The sequence below is a fragment of the Alligator mississippiensis genome, chromosome 3 (assembly GCF_030867095.1).
Source record: "Alligator mississippiensis isolate rAllMis1 chromosome 3, rAllMis1, whole genome shotgun sequence".
NCBI lineage: Eukaryota > Metazoa > Chordata > Crocodylia > Alligatoridae > Alligator > Alligator mississippiensis.
Genome location: NC_081826.1, coordinates 96,571,932 through 96,584,892, shown reverse-complemented (window position 1 = coordinate 96,584,892; position 12,961 = coordinate 96,571,932). Strand labels below are relative to the sequence as shown.

The 12,961-nt window shown below is 42.7% G+C and overlaps 1 protein-coding gene across 5 annotated transcripts in view; it reads left to right on the top strand.

The window, feature by feature from the left end:
* The first annotated feature begins 5,886 nt into the window (after window positions 1–5,886).
* The window catches only part of PIEZO2 (piezo type mechanosensitive ion channel component 2), a 537,727-nt gene continuing 530,652 nt past the window's right edge, over window positions 5,887–12,961 (top strand). For all 5 annotated transcript variants that reach the window (XM_019490413.2, XM_019490411.2, XM_059724250.1 and 2 more), the window contains exon 1: window positions 5,887–6,263. In XM_019490413.2, the coding sequence (XP_019345958.2) occupies window positions 6,200–6,263 (64 nt within the window). In that variant the 5' untranslated portion in view covers window positions 5,887–6,199. The remainder of the gene's footprint in view (window positions 6,264–12,961) is intronic.

Below are 12,961 nucleotides of genomic sequence, written 5' to 3'. Positions count from 1 at the left end.
TAGAATGGTTAATGTGGAAGGTTCTCTGCATTTCTCCTTTCACAGAGAGGGATTGAGAAGGAACAAATCAGTAACTGAAAAATGCTATAAGTTATCTTACTTTGAAATGAGCAAATATAACAGAGTAATGTATAACTGCTAAGATTGCTTATAGAAAGAACAGGTTTACATGAATGGTATCGTTCTATGAAAAGACTTTATTTTCTACATTATCTATTATATCATTACATAGAAATATTCATTAATGAATCTTAATGTGCTTTACAAAATCATTTAAGCCTCACAATATTCCTATAAATAGTTAGGTAAATTGAGTCACACTAGTTAACAGACTCACTTAACTTCACAACTGAGATGAAAGCTGTTAATAGTTAATAGAATTCAAGAGTGCCAACTCCTTAATCTTGTGCAGTAATCTCTAGAACTCAGTCTCACTAATTACCTATACTAATTGTTGTTGTTATACTCTCATTCCTGATTTGGGGGCAGAGGACAGTTGATCCTTCCATTTCCAGCAGCAGACAAAGTTAATCAGGTTTGGATTTTACCACAAAATGTGGTTTGAAGTCGTCTAGAATCACAAGCTCTGTGACTCTTCAGCACACATAGTATGCCTCTCCATAGAGTTTTAAATTCCTTTGAGAAAGAGTTTGATACTTGTTAACCAGCTACATTCTAGGTAACAAAATAGTACATTCTAGCAAGGATAGGACATGGACATTTGTTGCTAGTTTTAATCCTAAGTGTGGTTAGCTAGAAACATTTGTTTCTTGGACATTTGATTGTATATCAGCTAACCAATGTTAAAACATTTTTAACAATGTTAAAAAAAGTTCAAATCACACGCTATGGAGCAAGCAATCAGGTTTGCCATCTGTTTAATGAAGGCGGTAAAAAACAATTGTCACCAATGACATCCTGCCTTCTGTGTCTTATTTTGGACAATTTTCCTTGAGCTGCTTGCAGACTTCCGAGCAAGTTAAAATGAATAGTGAAATTATGGATGAATGAATGTGCAAAGGGGAAGATTAATCAGTATGGGAAAATATGTGACCTCTCAGGATGCTGTTCTGCTGAGGCTGTCATGTAATCCAAAGGATTCTTGTCTAGCCTAACAGTTTGTCACGATAGTTTATCTCTACATTGGCAGGCCAAGTACCTGGGAGAGCAAAATAGTTGTTGACTGCTTTTTGTAGGTGATAGCAGGCCAGTACAAGTAATATTGTTGATGTGGAGAAGGACTTGCAGATCAGGTGAAGAGAGAAGGATGTTTTATATTCTGACCTTAGAATGAAAGGAACAGTTTCTTTAGAGGTAGTTTGTTTCCCATTTATCTACTATGTAGATGAAACAAAATGACTAGCCATTTCTGGTACAGCAAAGGCCTTGCCTTTCCAGCACACCCCCAAAGAAGGACTTTCACACTGTGGGGGATAAGAAAGCCAAAATGACTTGATATGCCTTTATAGTAGTAGTGATGCTTCACCAGCTTTCATGTCCTGAATGGATTTTTTTTGGGGGGGGGGGGGGGGTGAGTCAGCTAGTTTAATGCTGACAACAAACTGTATTTATCTATATATAAATCCTTGATCTTTTATCTATGGATGCTGATTGCATGGCATCAGACTTATAAGTAAAATGGCCTTGAAGATGATAAGAAGTGGGGGGTAGACAGGAACATAACTGAACAATTGACTAATCCAGTACAAAGAATTCAAAGCTGGATTTCTGTTTAACATATTCTGCTTAATAGAATCAAGGAACACAACTGAATTCTAATCTCAGTTACTACTAACAACCCTGCTGGCTTTTAGAGTTACACTCATTGCAATTGATTTTCCTTTCGGATGAATTTTGGACCAGTGTGATTTCTGGTGGGCTTTCATGCATTAACCAAAGGGCAGAATATGACCTTGTTGTGTATTGTATGAAATCTGTCTTCATTATGGGTTTTAAAGATTAATATGTTTTAATTTAACTTTAATTCTTTGTCTATAAACCCTGCATAAGCATCCCTAGCCTAAGTACTGTTAAAATACTTTTCAAGGGTATCTGAGATCTTGGGAGTTGAAAGGAAAGGAAATAAATTTTGATGGGAGGTCAGATCACTGTGTTCCAGTCCACCATGAGCACATTTACTGTACACAGTATGACTTGTACAGTCTTGCAATTTCACCACAGTCAGTGAGGGAAAGAGAAATCCATTGGTCTATTTCTTCCCCTGTAAATTACACAGATCTTTTCCAGAACCATGAATCTTTTAGAGGGGGATACTGAATCCCACTGTTTTATATCACAATTACATTTTGCTGTTATTCATTTTACTTCCTATAAATGTTTTTTTTTATTATGATAGCTTTATATAGTTTTATTTTCAAGCACTTTTTCTATTACTTCAGCTCCTCTTTCCATTTTGCATCTTTTGGTCATAGTCCTGCACTTTATTGCTTCCCTGTTGGTTTAGAGTGTTTCTTCTCTGCTGTTTTCAAGATAAAATTCACTAAAATTACTGCAGCAGCTGAACTAGAAAAAGAATAAATATTTATTGTAAGGTATTCATAAATATTTTGTTTGTGATAATTCCTGATAATTATCATTCCACTGATAATCATTGTCCCATCAAAATGCTATGTAAATAGCTCATTCCTGGCAGCTGTTAAGAGAAATAAATTACACTGACACAAAAGAAATTTTAACCAAAAGGTGGCACTGTAGTTGCACATATTCTGCTCTTGATTAGCTGTCTTGCATGAGTTAATAAACCCTTCTCTGCATGCATTATAACTCTCTATTTCATACCCTGTGAATAATGAGCAGGGACTGTAATTGAAGCAATGAGTTCTTTATTTCCAAAACACTAGAAGAATAACTCTTCAGGATACAAAAAATTTATAAAGTAACCAAAATATAGAAATAATGAAAGCATTGTGATCTTTATCAACCGATTAAGGAAGCAAACAATATGTGAAAGCACATCTGCCAAAATGTGCATGCTATATCAACATTCATAACCAGAACCTTTTGTTTCATAATCTATTCGTTTTGTCTTGTTTCATATCTAATACTTAAAAAGTGCTTGTTAGGCCATTTAATTTCCTTATAGTCTGATCAAGTAGCCCTGAAAGCCATTAGGACTCAAATGTTGACTGAAATAGAGGCTGTATTATGTACTTAATTAGCCGTTTTAATGCTACTAATTGGTGGTGTTTAAATCACTGAAGTCTCAAACTACATTTCATAAATTTGCTTTGAACTGATATGTCAGATATCTCAGAATTCACTTTCCAGATGTGATTCATTCCTAGAAAAGAGATCTGGGTTTACATGGGTGAAAAACCTGCTTGGAGGAAAACAAGGGGCCTACCAAACTATTAATGCAGGAGTTGGGTAAGGTTCAGCCTAGTTTAGAAAATGGGTGGAGATGTGGGAAGAAGGTGCTGCACTAAGAATCTGTTTCAATTTAGCATGAATTATTCCTATTCTTCTTCTGCCTGGAGGGTTTCTGAGAATATGGTCATGCATTAAGGCTATGGTCCCATGACATAGACCTCAGGAAAGGAGTACACTCTTCCTTCTGAGGGGATGCCCCTTGGATTACAGGTATTACAATATATACCCATGTATGACAATAGGGAAGATGACCAACTCGGCTAATAGGGCTAGGTATTGAATTACCTCCCTCTCACACACACATGCATTGTGGAGAATGTCCTTCAGTTACATACTGACCTTAGATGACTTTTTTTTTTGTTTTTCCTGGTAAGAGGCATACATTTCCATGATCTGAAGACCAGCTTCCACACATGGGTTTAATAAGCTTTAATTTATGTATATCAAGGTCTTGTTTTGAATTGGCTTGCCTTAGATGCCTTGAGCATCTAGTGTAGACAAGTCCAGAGCCCTTAGCTTTCAAAATGCTCTGGTTTGTTGGCCAGTCCCAAAAAATCATAAGTTGGACCCCATAAGTTGTGGGTTATTTTTTTTTTTTTATTTGCCTTGGCTTTGAATCCTGTTGGTCCATGTTTGGGACATTTGGCAAGCTCCCCACCCTGCAACTATGAAGGCGGAAAATTCCTTAAAATTAAGCTAAAAGTAGTTATAGGATTTGGGGACCTGGGGCTTCAAGAAAAAAACCAAGCATCAAACTCACAATAAAAATGTTCTTTGCCAGGAGTCAGTATTTGGAATTGACTTTTAAGCCTGATCGCAGTTTCAATTTTCTTCTTTAACTTTTTGTTGTATTTAGATTAGGGATAATAGGATATCCTCAGGCACACCAGGCTGTTGTGAAAATAAGACTGCTTAAGATCTGAGCAGAGGTAATTGTGGCCTGACAAGTATTTGTCTAAGATTGAGGGGACCCCTGCCTATATGAATTACAAAAAAAAAGTATAACTGACAACATCATGCTAGAATCTATGATTATTTTTAAAACATGTTTAAGTCAGGATGGAGTTGCAGCACAAAGGTACTGATTAGCTCTCAACATTAAAATATAGCATTTTAAAACCCTTGTAGTTGATGTAATGATTTCTGAAATGCTTTACATACAATCATAGAAAATGGGGGCTGGAAGGGACCTCAGGGGGTCAGCTAGTCCAACCCCCTGCTCAAAGCCAGACCATCCTCAATTAAATCATTCCAGCCAGGGCTTTGTCAAGCTGGGCCTTAAAAACCTCCAAGGGTGGAGATTCCACCACCTGTCTAGGTAACCTGTTACAGTGCTTCACCACCCTCCTAGTGAGAGAGTTTTTCCTAATATCCAACCTAAACTTACCTTGCTGCAACCTGAGACCATTGCTCCTTGTTCTGGCATCAGTCACCACTGAGAACAATCGAAGCAGTCTTTTCAAGAGTGTGTTCCCTTCTGAACATGGTGGGAGAACCTGAAACCCCCTGCTACATGTTACACGTATGGCGTGACTCACTGGTGAATCAGTGGAGACCCACTACGCACAAAGCAAGACTGGCCACAAGTGCAAAGTAATTATCACACAATTATCTGGTGAATCATCCAACAAATGCAAACCTGCTACATGTGCAAAGATGGGTCACAAGTGCAAAATAATCACCCCACAATTCTCACCATAAGTATAGACCCACCCCACATGGGCAAAGTAAGGCTAGCCACAAGTGTGATGCCATCCTCACAGAACTGAGTGAAGTGTGCAATAAATGCAGGCAGACTACACATGTAAAATAAGATTGGTTACCTAATTATCACGCAACTCTCTGGTGAAGTGCACAATAAATGTAGACCCACCACACACACACACACACGCCAAGTAAGACCGGCCACAAGTGCAGCGCGATCATCACACGACTAAGTGAAGCGCAGCATAAACGCAGACTGGTCACCGTGCAAAATAAGTGTGGCCAAATAACTGCCCCGCAATTCGCTGGCGAGGCCCGCAAAAAACGTAGACCCACGGTGCGTGCAAAAGAAATATCACCCCATAAAAAGAGGGACCAGAAAGAGCCAGCCAGCTCGGAAGTTAGTGCTTGGACATGGGGGCCATCTCTCGAGCTGGTTCCCAGCCGGCGTCGGTGTGGCAGGGCCGAGCTGCGCACAGGGCGGCGAGGAAGCGGGGTGGGAAGGGAAGCCTAACACATCTTCGTGCTCCCTCACAAGAGGGCGAGGAGCCAAGAGGAGGTTTAAAAAGTGGCGCGGGCGCTGAGGGCACGGCTGCGCCCCCGGGCATCCCTCTGGGCAAAGCCTCTCCCTTCCCTCGGGGGGGCCTGGCGCTCGCTGCGTGCGAGGGGCCGCGGCCGGCGCCGCCCAAGCGGGGCGGAGCGGGGCCGGGCTATTGGCGCGGGCGGCGGCGGCGGGGCCGGGGCCGGGCTGGCCGCTGGCGGGGGCGGCGCCTCGCAAACTTTCATTGAGCGGAGAAGCGCGGGCACGGGCTGGGAGCCCGGCGGCACGGGCAGGCTTTCTGCGTCCCGAGCCGTGCCCTTCCCCTCCCCCTCTCCCCTGGATACCCCGGGCATGACTGCGCCGGCTCGGGGGTGCCCGCCGCTCGCATGGGCCGCCGCGGAGATGCTGCGGGGCCGCTGAGGGACCATGCTGCGCTGCCGCGGCGCCGGGCAAGGCTGGACCTAGCCGCGAGATGAGGCGGTGCCCGGCGTGACCCCCCTGCCCCGCCCGCCCGCCTCTCTCTTTTGTGTTGGCGCCTCGACCTGCCTCCCGGCGCTCCGAGCAATGGCTACAGAAGTGGTGTGCGGGCTCATCTTCCGCCTGCTCCTGCCCCTCTGCCTGGTCGCGGGTACGTGCGTGCTGCCGGGCGGGATGATCGCTGGGGCTTCAGCTCGGGGGACAACATCGCCGTCCCTTTGCTGCCCCGGGGGCCGGTCCTCGGAGGGAAGGAGCGGGTGCTGAGCCTGGCGGGCCGCCGAACCCGAGCCCCCGACACCTGAAGTGCTGGAGAGGGACAGGGTGGGTGGAGGGAAGACCCCGCTCATACCCTGTCCCCTCTGCCCCGGCTCTGCCCTGTGCTGGGGTCCGAGCCTGCAGTGCCCAGGGAGCGGGGAGGCTTTGGTGGCTGGGCGCCCCCCAGGCCTGGCACTCAGGGGAGCCCCAGGGAAAGGGGTGAGATGCCCTGATGCCGCTGTCCTGTTGTGGCCACTTCATACCACATTCCTTTCTCTTCTCTCTTTTTGCTCTGTTTGTTTCCAAACCTGGCGCCTGTTGAGAAGGTCGCTCCCGTGCAGCTGTGCCCTTCAAACAGGGGCATCCACGCGGGTGACAGGGGTGGATGGGTTGCCCGCTTTCTCCCTTGCTTGAAGCAAGGATGTTTTCCTGGTGGGCAAGGATTGCATGGCGTTATTACTAGGCACCCATCCAATGGGGGAAACAAAAAAGAAAAGGGGGGTGGTATTATTTTTGGACCAAGACCTGCAGTGCTGGCCACTCTGACAGGTTCCGTGGCTTTGAAAACCAAACTTGGACTCGGTGACAGCTGTGTTGGGGAAGGTTTGTCTGTTTCACACCGGAGACCTCAGTGTCCCAAAAGCAAGAGGATCAATCAACCAGGAGATCTGGAGCTAGAAATCTCCAGAAGGGGCTTGGGATTGAGTTGCTGTCAAGTCGAGGTATCAAAACCCGCGCTATGGGTTTCATTGGAACTGCGGGACCAGAGTGGGCAGCCCTAGCTGGCAGAACTGTGGCAGCCCTAGCGGGGAGGACAGACGGGTTAAATGTGTAGATAGATTGTAGGTAGGTAGATATGTGTATAGAAAGATAGATAGATCATGTGTACAGATACATAGAGTTAAAGTATTATCAAAGGTCCCTTTAATACTACACTGCATTTTCACTCGCAACAGCTGGCCCCGTCTGTAGGCAGGGATACATCCATTGCAAGCATGAGCAGGATGTGTGTAGAAGGTAGTGTGTGTGGTATTGCAGAGAGTCGAGAACTCAGGTTAGACACCAGGTTTTCTCCCTTTTCTGAATAGTTAATCTCTTGGCAGCAATGGGGCTTTCTACATCCTAAACTTCAGTGTGGAGCAGAGGCAGGCACTCCCCCTCCCCCAGTTATGTGATCATAAGGGACAAAGGGGAGAGAAAGGCTTGCCCTCTCCAGTATGTTCATGCTCAAGAGTGGGGTCATAGGAGGCCAATAAAGCTGGATCTTCTCCCTTGCCGCTGAGTGGGGGATAGTGGCTGCAAGTCCTGTGGTTTTGAGACATGGCAGTGCTGCTCCCTCTGCTTTCCCAGAGCACAGGGAAAAGTGCAGTTGGAAAGAGCAAAGGGGTGAGCTTGGAGCCAGGCACTGGACAGCCTTGGCAGCTCCTCCACTCACTTGCGAAGGACGATGGGCTGTGGAGCACTGCTGCACAGCCCGGGAGGGGGAAGCTCCTCTTCTGCAACTCCCCAAGTGCAAGCAGGAGGCATGTGTGTCAGACCGCGCGCAGCCAGGCTGCCCCCCTCCTACAACCCTAGCCCCCTCAGGGAGCAGCCCCCTCAAGGTGTATCTAGTTCCCACCCATGCACTAGACTGAGAGCAAACCCGGGGCGTGGGAGGGCTGGGTTGGGGCTGAGGGAAACAGGCGGCTCCAGGCCCAGCACCCTGCTCCCTGACTGGGGCTGGGCCCAAAGCCTCGCCCCTGAGCTTCTCCAGGGGCCACTTGCATTAATCCCTACCGGGGGAGGGAGTGTAGTGCACTTGGGATACAGCTCTTCAGCTTGGCAGACAGAAAGCCTTTCCCCCTGCCTGCCAGCTTTCCTTTGCCTGGAAGTGGTGGTTTCAGGTTCTGGCACCAAGCATGCCCTGTTTGGTGTGTTGGGGTGCACCTCCATATGGGAGCCTCATCTAATCAATGCTGGGCTGGTCTCCATTTCCTTTGGCCCTGAAACCTGCAGGGGACCTGGTGCTCTTATGTCTGGGCTTTCTGGGATAAGGGGGAGGGGGAATTTGGCTAATGGAATATGAATAGAAAGTGCAACCAGATTTGTGGGGTTTGTTTGTTTATTTGTTTAATGCCTGCTTCACGGGGTGCATATGTACCCAGTGCTGTAGGGCACAAGGCACTGGTAATTTAGCCAAATTCTGGAGGGCATGAGGTCTGGTCTAGAGGAGTGCAGTTGAGCAGCCTGTCTTTTTGCCATATCCCTGTTCAAATTGGGATCACCTCTTAAAGAACTTGGCAGTGCCTGCATGTACTGCTCTTCTTTCTCCAGACTGGCCATAGTTAACATTCCCAAATGTTTGTGTGTACACCCTTCAGGATGACGAGGCAGGCTTTGGACTCTGACTTCCTGACAAATGAGTGGTTTTACTTCTAGTCAGTAAGAATAGCTAGGATGGTAAACTGATCACTCTTTGAAATGTAAATCTTTTGAGTATTTACATATTTTGTTTCAACAATAACTTTTATATGTCATCCTTGGACTGTAAAGAGGAAAACTTACAGTACAAGGGGGATATAATTCTAGAAAAATGCACTCCTAACATCACACTATAAAATGCAGCATGCAGTTGATGACATTGCCTTGCTACCAAGTGCTGCTTACAACAGTATCTTTCCTTGCCATTCTCTTAATTTCTGAAAAGATTAGTTTCATACATGTTTAGCTACCTTGATTGTTGTTTTGTAGGGTATGTCTATACGGCACAATGCAGAGCCATGCAGAGATACCTGAGTTCCCCGCATGGCTGCATGAGTGAAGTGCTTTGTCTAAGCAAATCAGCCCTGCTATGAAAGCTACGTTGGTAATCTGTGCACAGCACTGTGTTGTCCACTTAGCACGTATATAGTTGTTTGCTTTTTTAAAGTACTGTAGTAGTTATCTTCGTAAATGTAAATTGATATTTTCATGAGATATTCTCAGTTGAATTATATTTAGAACAATAAATAATTAAAATTTAAGAGCTGGTCTAGGTTTTTTTGGATTCTGGGTTGAAACTTTTTTTGGAGATGTGGAAAAGGGATATTTGCAATGGACATTGTTTTGATATTATACATGATGCAATAGATCAAGTTAGGTTTTTACTGCTAAAGTCTCAAAGTTGTGACTGCTATGCTCTTGAAGATGAAAGCCTGCTAGGGCTGCATTGTATCACTTCTTGTTATCCTAAGTGCCTTGACCACAGGTTGTCACTTATTTCAAACTGAGAGAGAGAGCTCATAGTGGATTTTGGACAAATAGTGACTAGAATACCAAAGTGATTTTTACCTGTGTGACTTACAACTTTAACCCATACTTCTGGTATTGAAAGGATAGTGCAGTAGAACTCATTCTATTCTAGCCGCATCTCAGCAATACCATGTAAAGAAGCAAATTATTCTCCCATCCCCCGAATATGAAGTCAACTATTGCGTGATTATTGAACAAAATAGATTTACTGTCTCACATTGCCACTGTGGCATGGAATTTATCTGTCTGATTTCTGACATTAATGATACTATATTACAGTATAAATAGGCTGGAAAATATAGGGGAAATAACACACCAGATGCCCCAAACTGTTGGGGGCTATGTATTTTTTAGAATAAGAAGTTTTCAGTTGAAAGATGACGCTTTAAGAAAGAAAGCACTGATATAACTACTTATTTTCCTTGCTCTGTCTCTCAGGTACGATTAGTGCAATCAGTGGGTTGGGGTCAGGACAGAAACGCTGATGTTTTGATTTCTGCATGTAACTCCAAATATATTCAAGGAAAAAGGATAACCCATGGTGATAAAGGATTGATTTGTTTTTAGTAGCATTTATTTCATCTCTGTTTTGAGCCTAGAGAATTACGGATCTAAGTGCCTATTAAAAACAAGAACCTCACATGTGTGAAAACAGAAGCTTATAAAATGAAACCTCTGGCACAGCCTTGAGGTTTTGCTATTGATCTACCATAGTATTTTTCTGGCCTGTGAAATAAGGCAACATTTGTGCATTATCTGACATGAGTGACTGGGGTACAAGAGAACTCCTTAAAGTACATAAGATTTCCAACTCGCCTCACAGATAACATTTTTCTAAGAAAGAATGCTACATTTAGTAAGACCAGTAAGTTCTGATTTTATTGCTGGGTATTATTATTATTATTTTTATTACTAATATTAAAAAATCAACAAAAGGAAGCAGAGCTTGTGGTATTTGCATTGAAAAAAACCCATATTTTTAATGCACTATCTTGGAATTGGCATAAATTGATTGTTTGGTATAGTACTCATATGAGCTTCTAATATGCAGAATGCTATTTCCCTCTTTGCAGCTATCAGACCTCAGCATTTTAAAGAGGTTAATTATAACTACAGTCTTAAGCTAATTGCTTCATTTTGTCTCAAAAGCCTTAAACCACAGCCTCTATGTAAACCACGATTTTTAGCTCATCTCTATCCAATTGTTTTATTTAATTCCATTAATGAGTTTTGTTAATTTTCCTTTTTTTTTTTTTTACCCTACACTTCTCAATTCTGACCAGGATAAAGGGGGTACATTCTGAAAAGGTGAGAAAAGGTCAATTTTTGGAGTTCGGTAGCCAGACCAAAAGCAAGAATTACTGCATATATATTTTTTTTTAATTGAGTTTTTGTAGACCAGATAAATTAACATAATTCATTTAGGTTCTTAACCAGATAAATTAAGATAAAAGCCTTCCTTTTTTTGTTGACATTGTTTCAGTGGTTAAAAGGATCTAATGGTTACATTACTGGGGTTACAGTAGACCATAAGCTGAACGTGAATCAACAGTGTGTTTTTCTTGCAAAGAAGGGCAATAGTGTACTTGGTTTTAATTAACAGCACTGTCACAAATCAAGGGAAGTGATTCTTCTGCCTATTTGGCATTGGTAAGGCCTTACCTGGAGTACAGTGTTCACTTCTGGGCCCCTTGAAGAAGGTTATGGCTAGATTATAAAGAGTCCAGAAGAGAGCAACAAAAATGATTGGGGGTCTGGAAGGCAAGATGTATGAGGAAAGGCTAAAGGAAATAGGGTTATTAAGTCTGGAGGAGAAGGTTGAGGGAGAATTTGATATGTCTTCAAATACCAAAAGGGCAACTTAAAGAGAGGATGGAGATGGCTTTACTGACCATAGTGGACAGGACTGGGAGCCATGACCTCAAGCTGTAGCAGAGGGAATTTAGGTTGGCAGTTAGGAGGAACTTTCTGGCTGTAGGGGTGGTCAAGCATTGGAAGAGGCTACCTAGAGAAACTCTGGATTCTCCATCACTGGAAATTTTCAACAGCTGGTTAGATACTTGGCTGGGATGATTTAGTGATGATCCTGCCTTGAGCAGGGGGCTGGATGAAATGACGTCATGAGTTCCCTTCCAGCCCTGTTCTCCTAGGATCCTGTGGTCTATTTTTTTTTTTTTTTAAAGTGTGTGTTTGGGGGGGTGGGGGGTGAAGTACCTTGGAGTACAGCCACAATTGGTACTTGACGTTATCCTGTGAAAAATATTAAGGTAAACAGGTTAGAATTTTTTGATAAAATAAAGGCAATCCAATGGGACAATTCATTTAAACAAAAAGAAACAGTGCTTCCTATTGATTTCTGTGTGAAAGGTGTTTAAAACTAATGGTGTGATAGGCAAAATGTTGCATAATGAATATGACTATTTATTTAAATATACAAATCTGGTGGCATAAAATTAAGATGATAATCAAACAATTTTGATGCTGTAACAGTCAGACCAGGCTATATTGTTAAGGTTATATTAGTAATGATATATGTAAAATATGCCAGAAAAATTTAAAAGCTACAGTGAACTTTAAATTGTCAAAACAGAAAGAACTGTTAGTTATCCTTTTACAGACCTTGGTTAAAGCATTTTCCAGTTACAAAGTAAATAATTATTTTTGTTGTTATTGCAGTAACACTAAGGAAGATGTGATTTTGATGAACTCAATGTCAGGGATGAATATAGAGAGAAATTGTTGTAATTATCGGGAGCTACTAGTATATGGGGGTGTTGAGTGCCAGTATATGAATTTGAATAGATAGATATAATCAATGTTTTTACAGTGAAGCCTTAAAATATATGTGCATCTTAAAAAACAAACAAACAACCCTTTTCATATATCTTTCCCAATTATATTTTTTGCTTTTATGGGTAGTCTGGAAAAAGTATTTTATTTGTATTTAATAAAAAATATTTGGGAAATTTTTATAAGGAAAACAAGAAAAATATCAATCTGGTAAGACACTTCATCCAAAATGTATGGGAGATCTTAAGCTGGCTAAAAACTTTGGGGCATTATTAACCATTCTGTTTCAGTGAAATTACAAGTTTTTCTTCTGTTTCAGTAGAAGCTGATTTAGAACTTGTGGTAAGTTGACAATGAGAGGGAATATGTGGATCTCTGGAGGTTTACATGGCAATGCGTATGCCAGTGTTGTTGAAATAGATTAAAATTTTCCCATGTCCAGAGAACAAAATGGGCTTTAAATCTGCACGATTCCTGTTTTAGGAGAAAACCAAACAAAGCATGTAGGTAAAGTGGAATCAATTAATAGAGTGC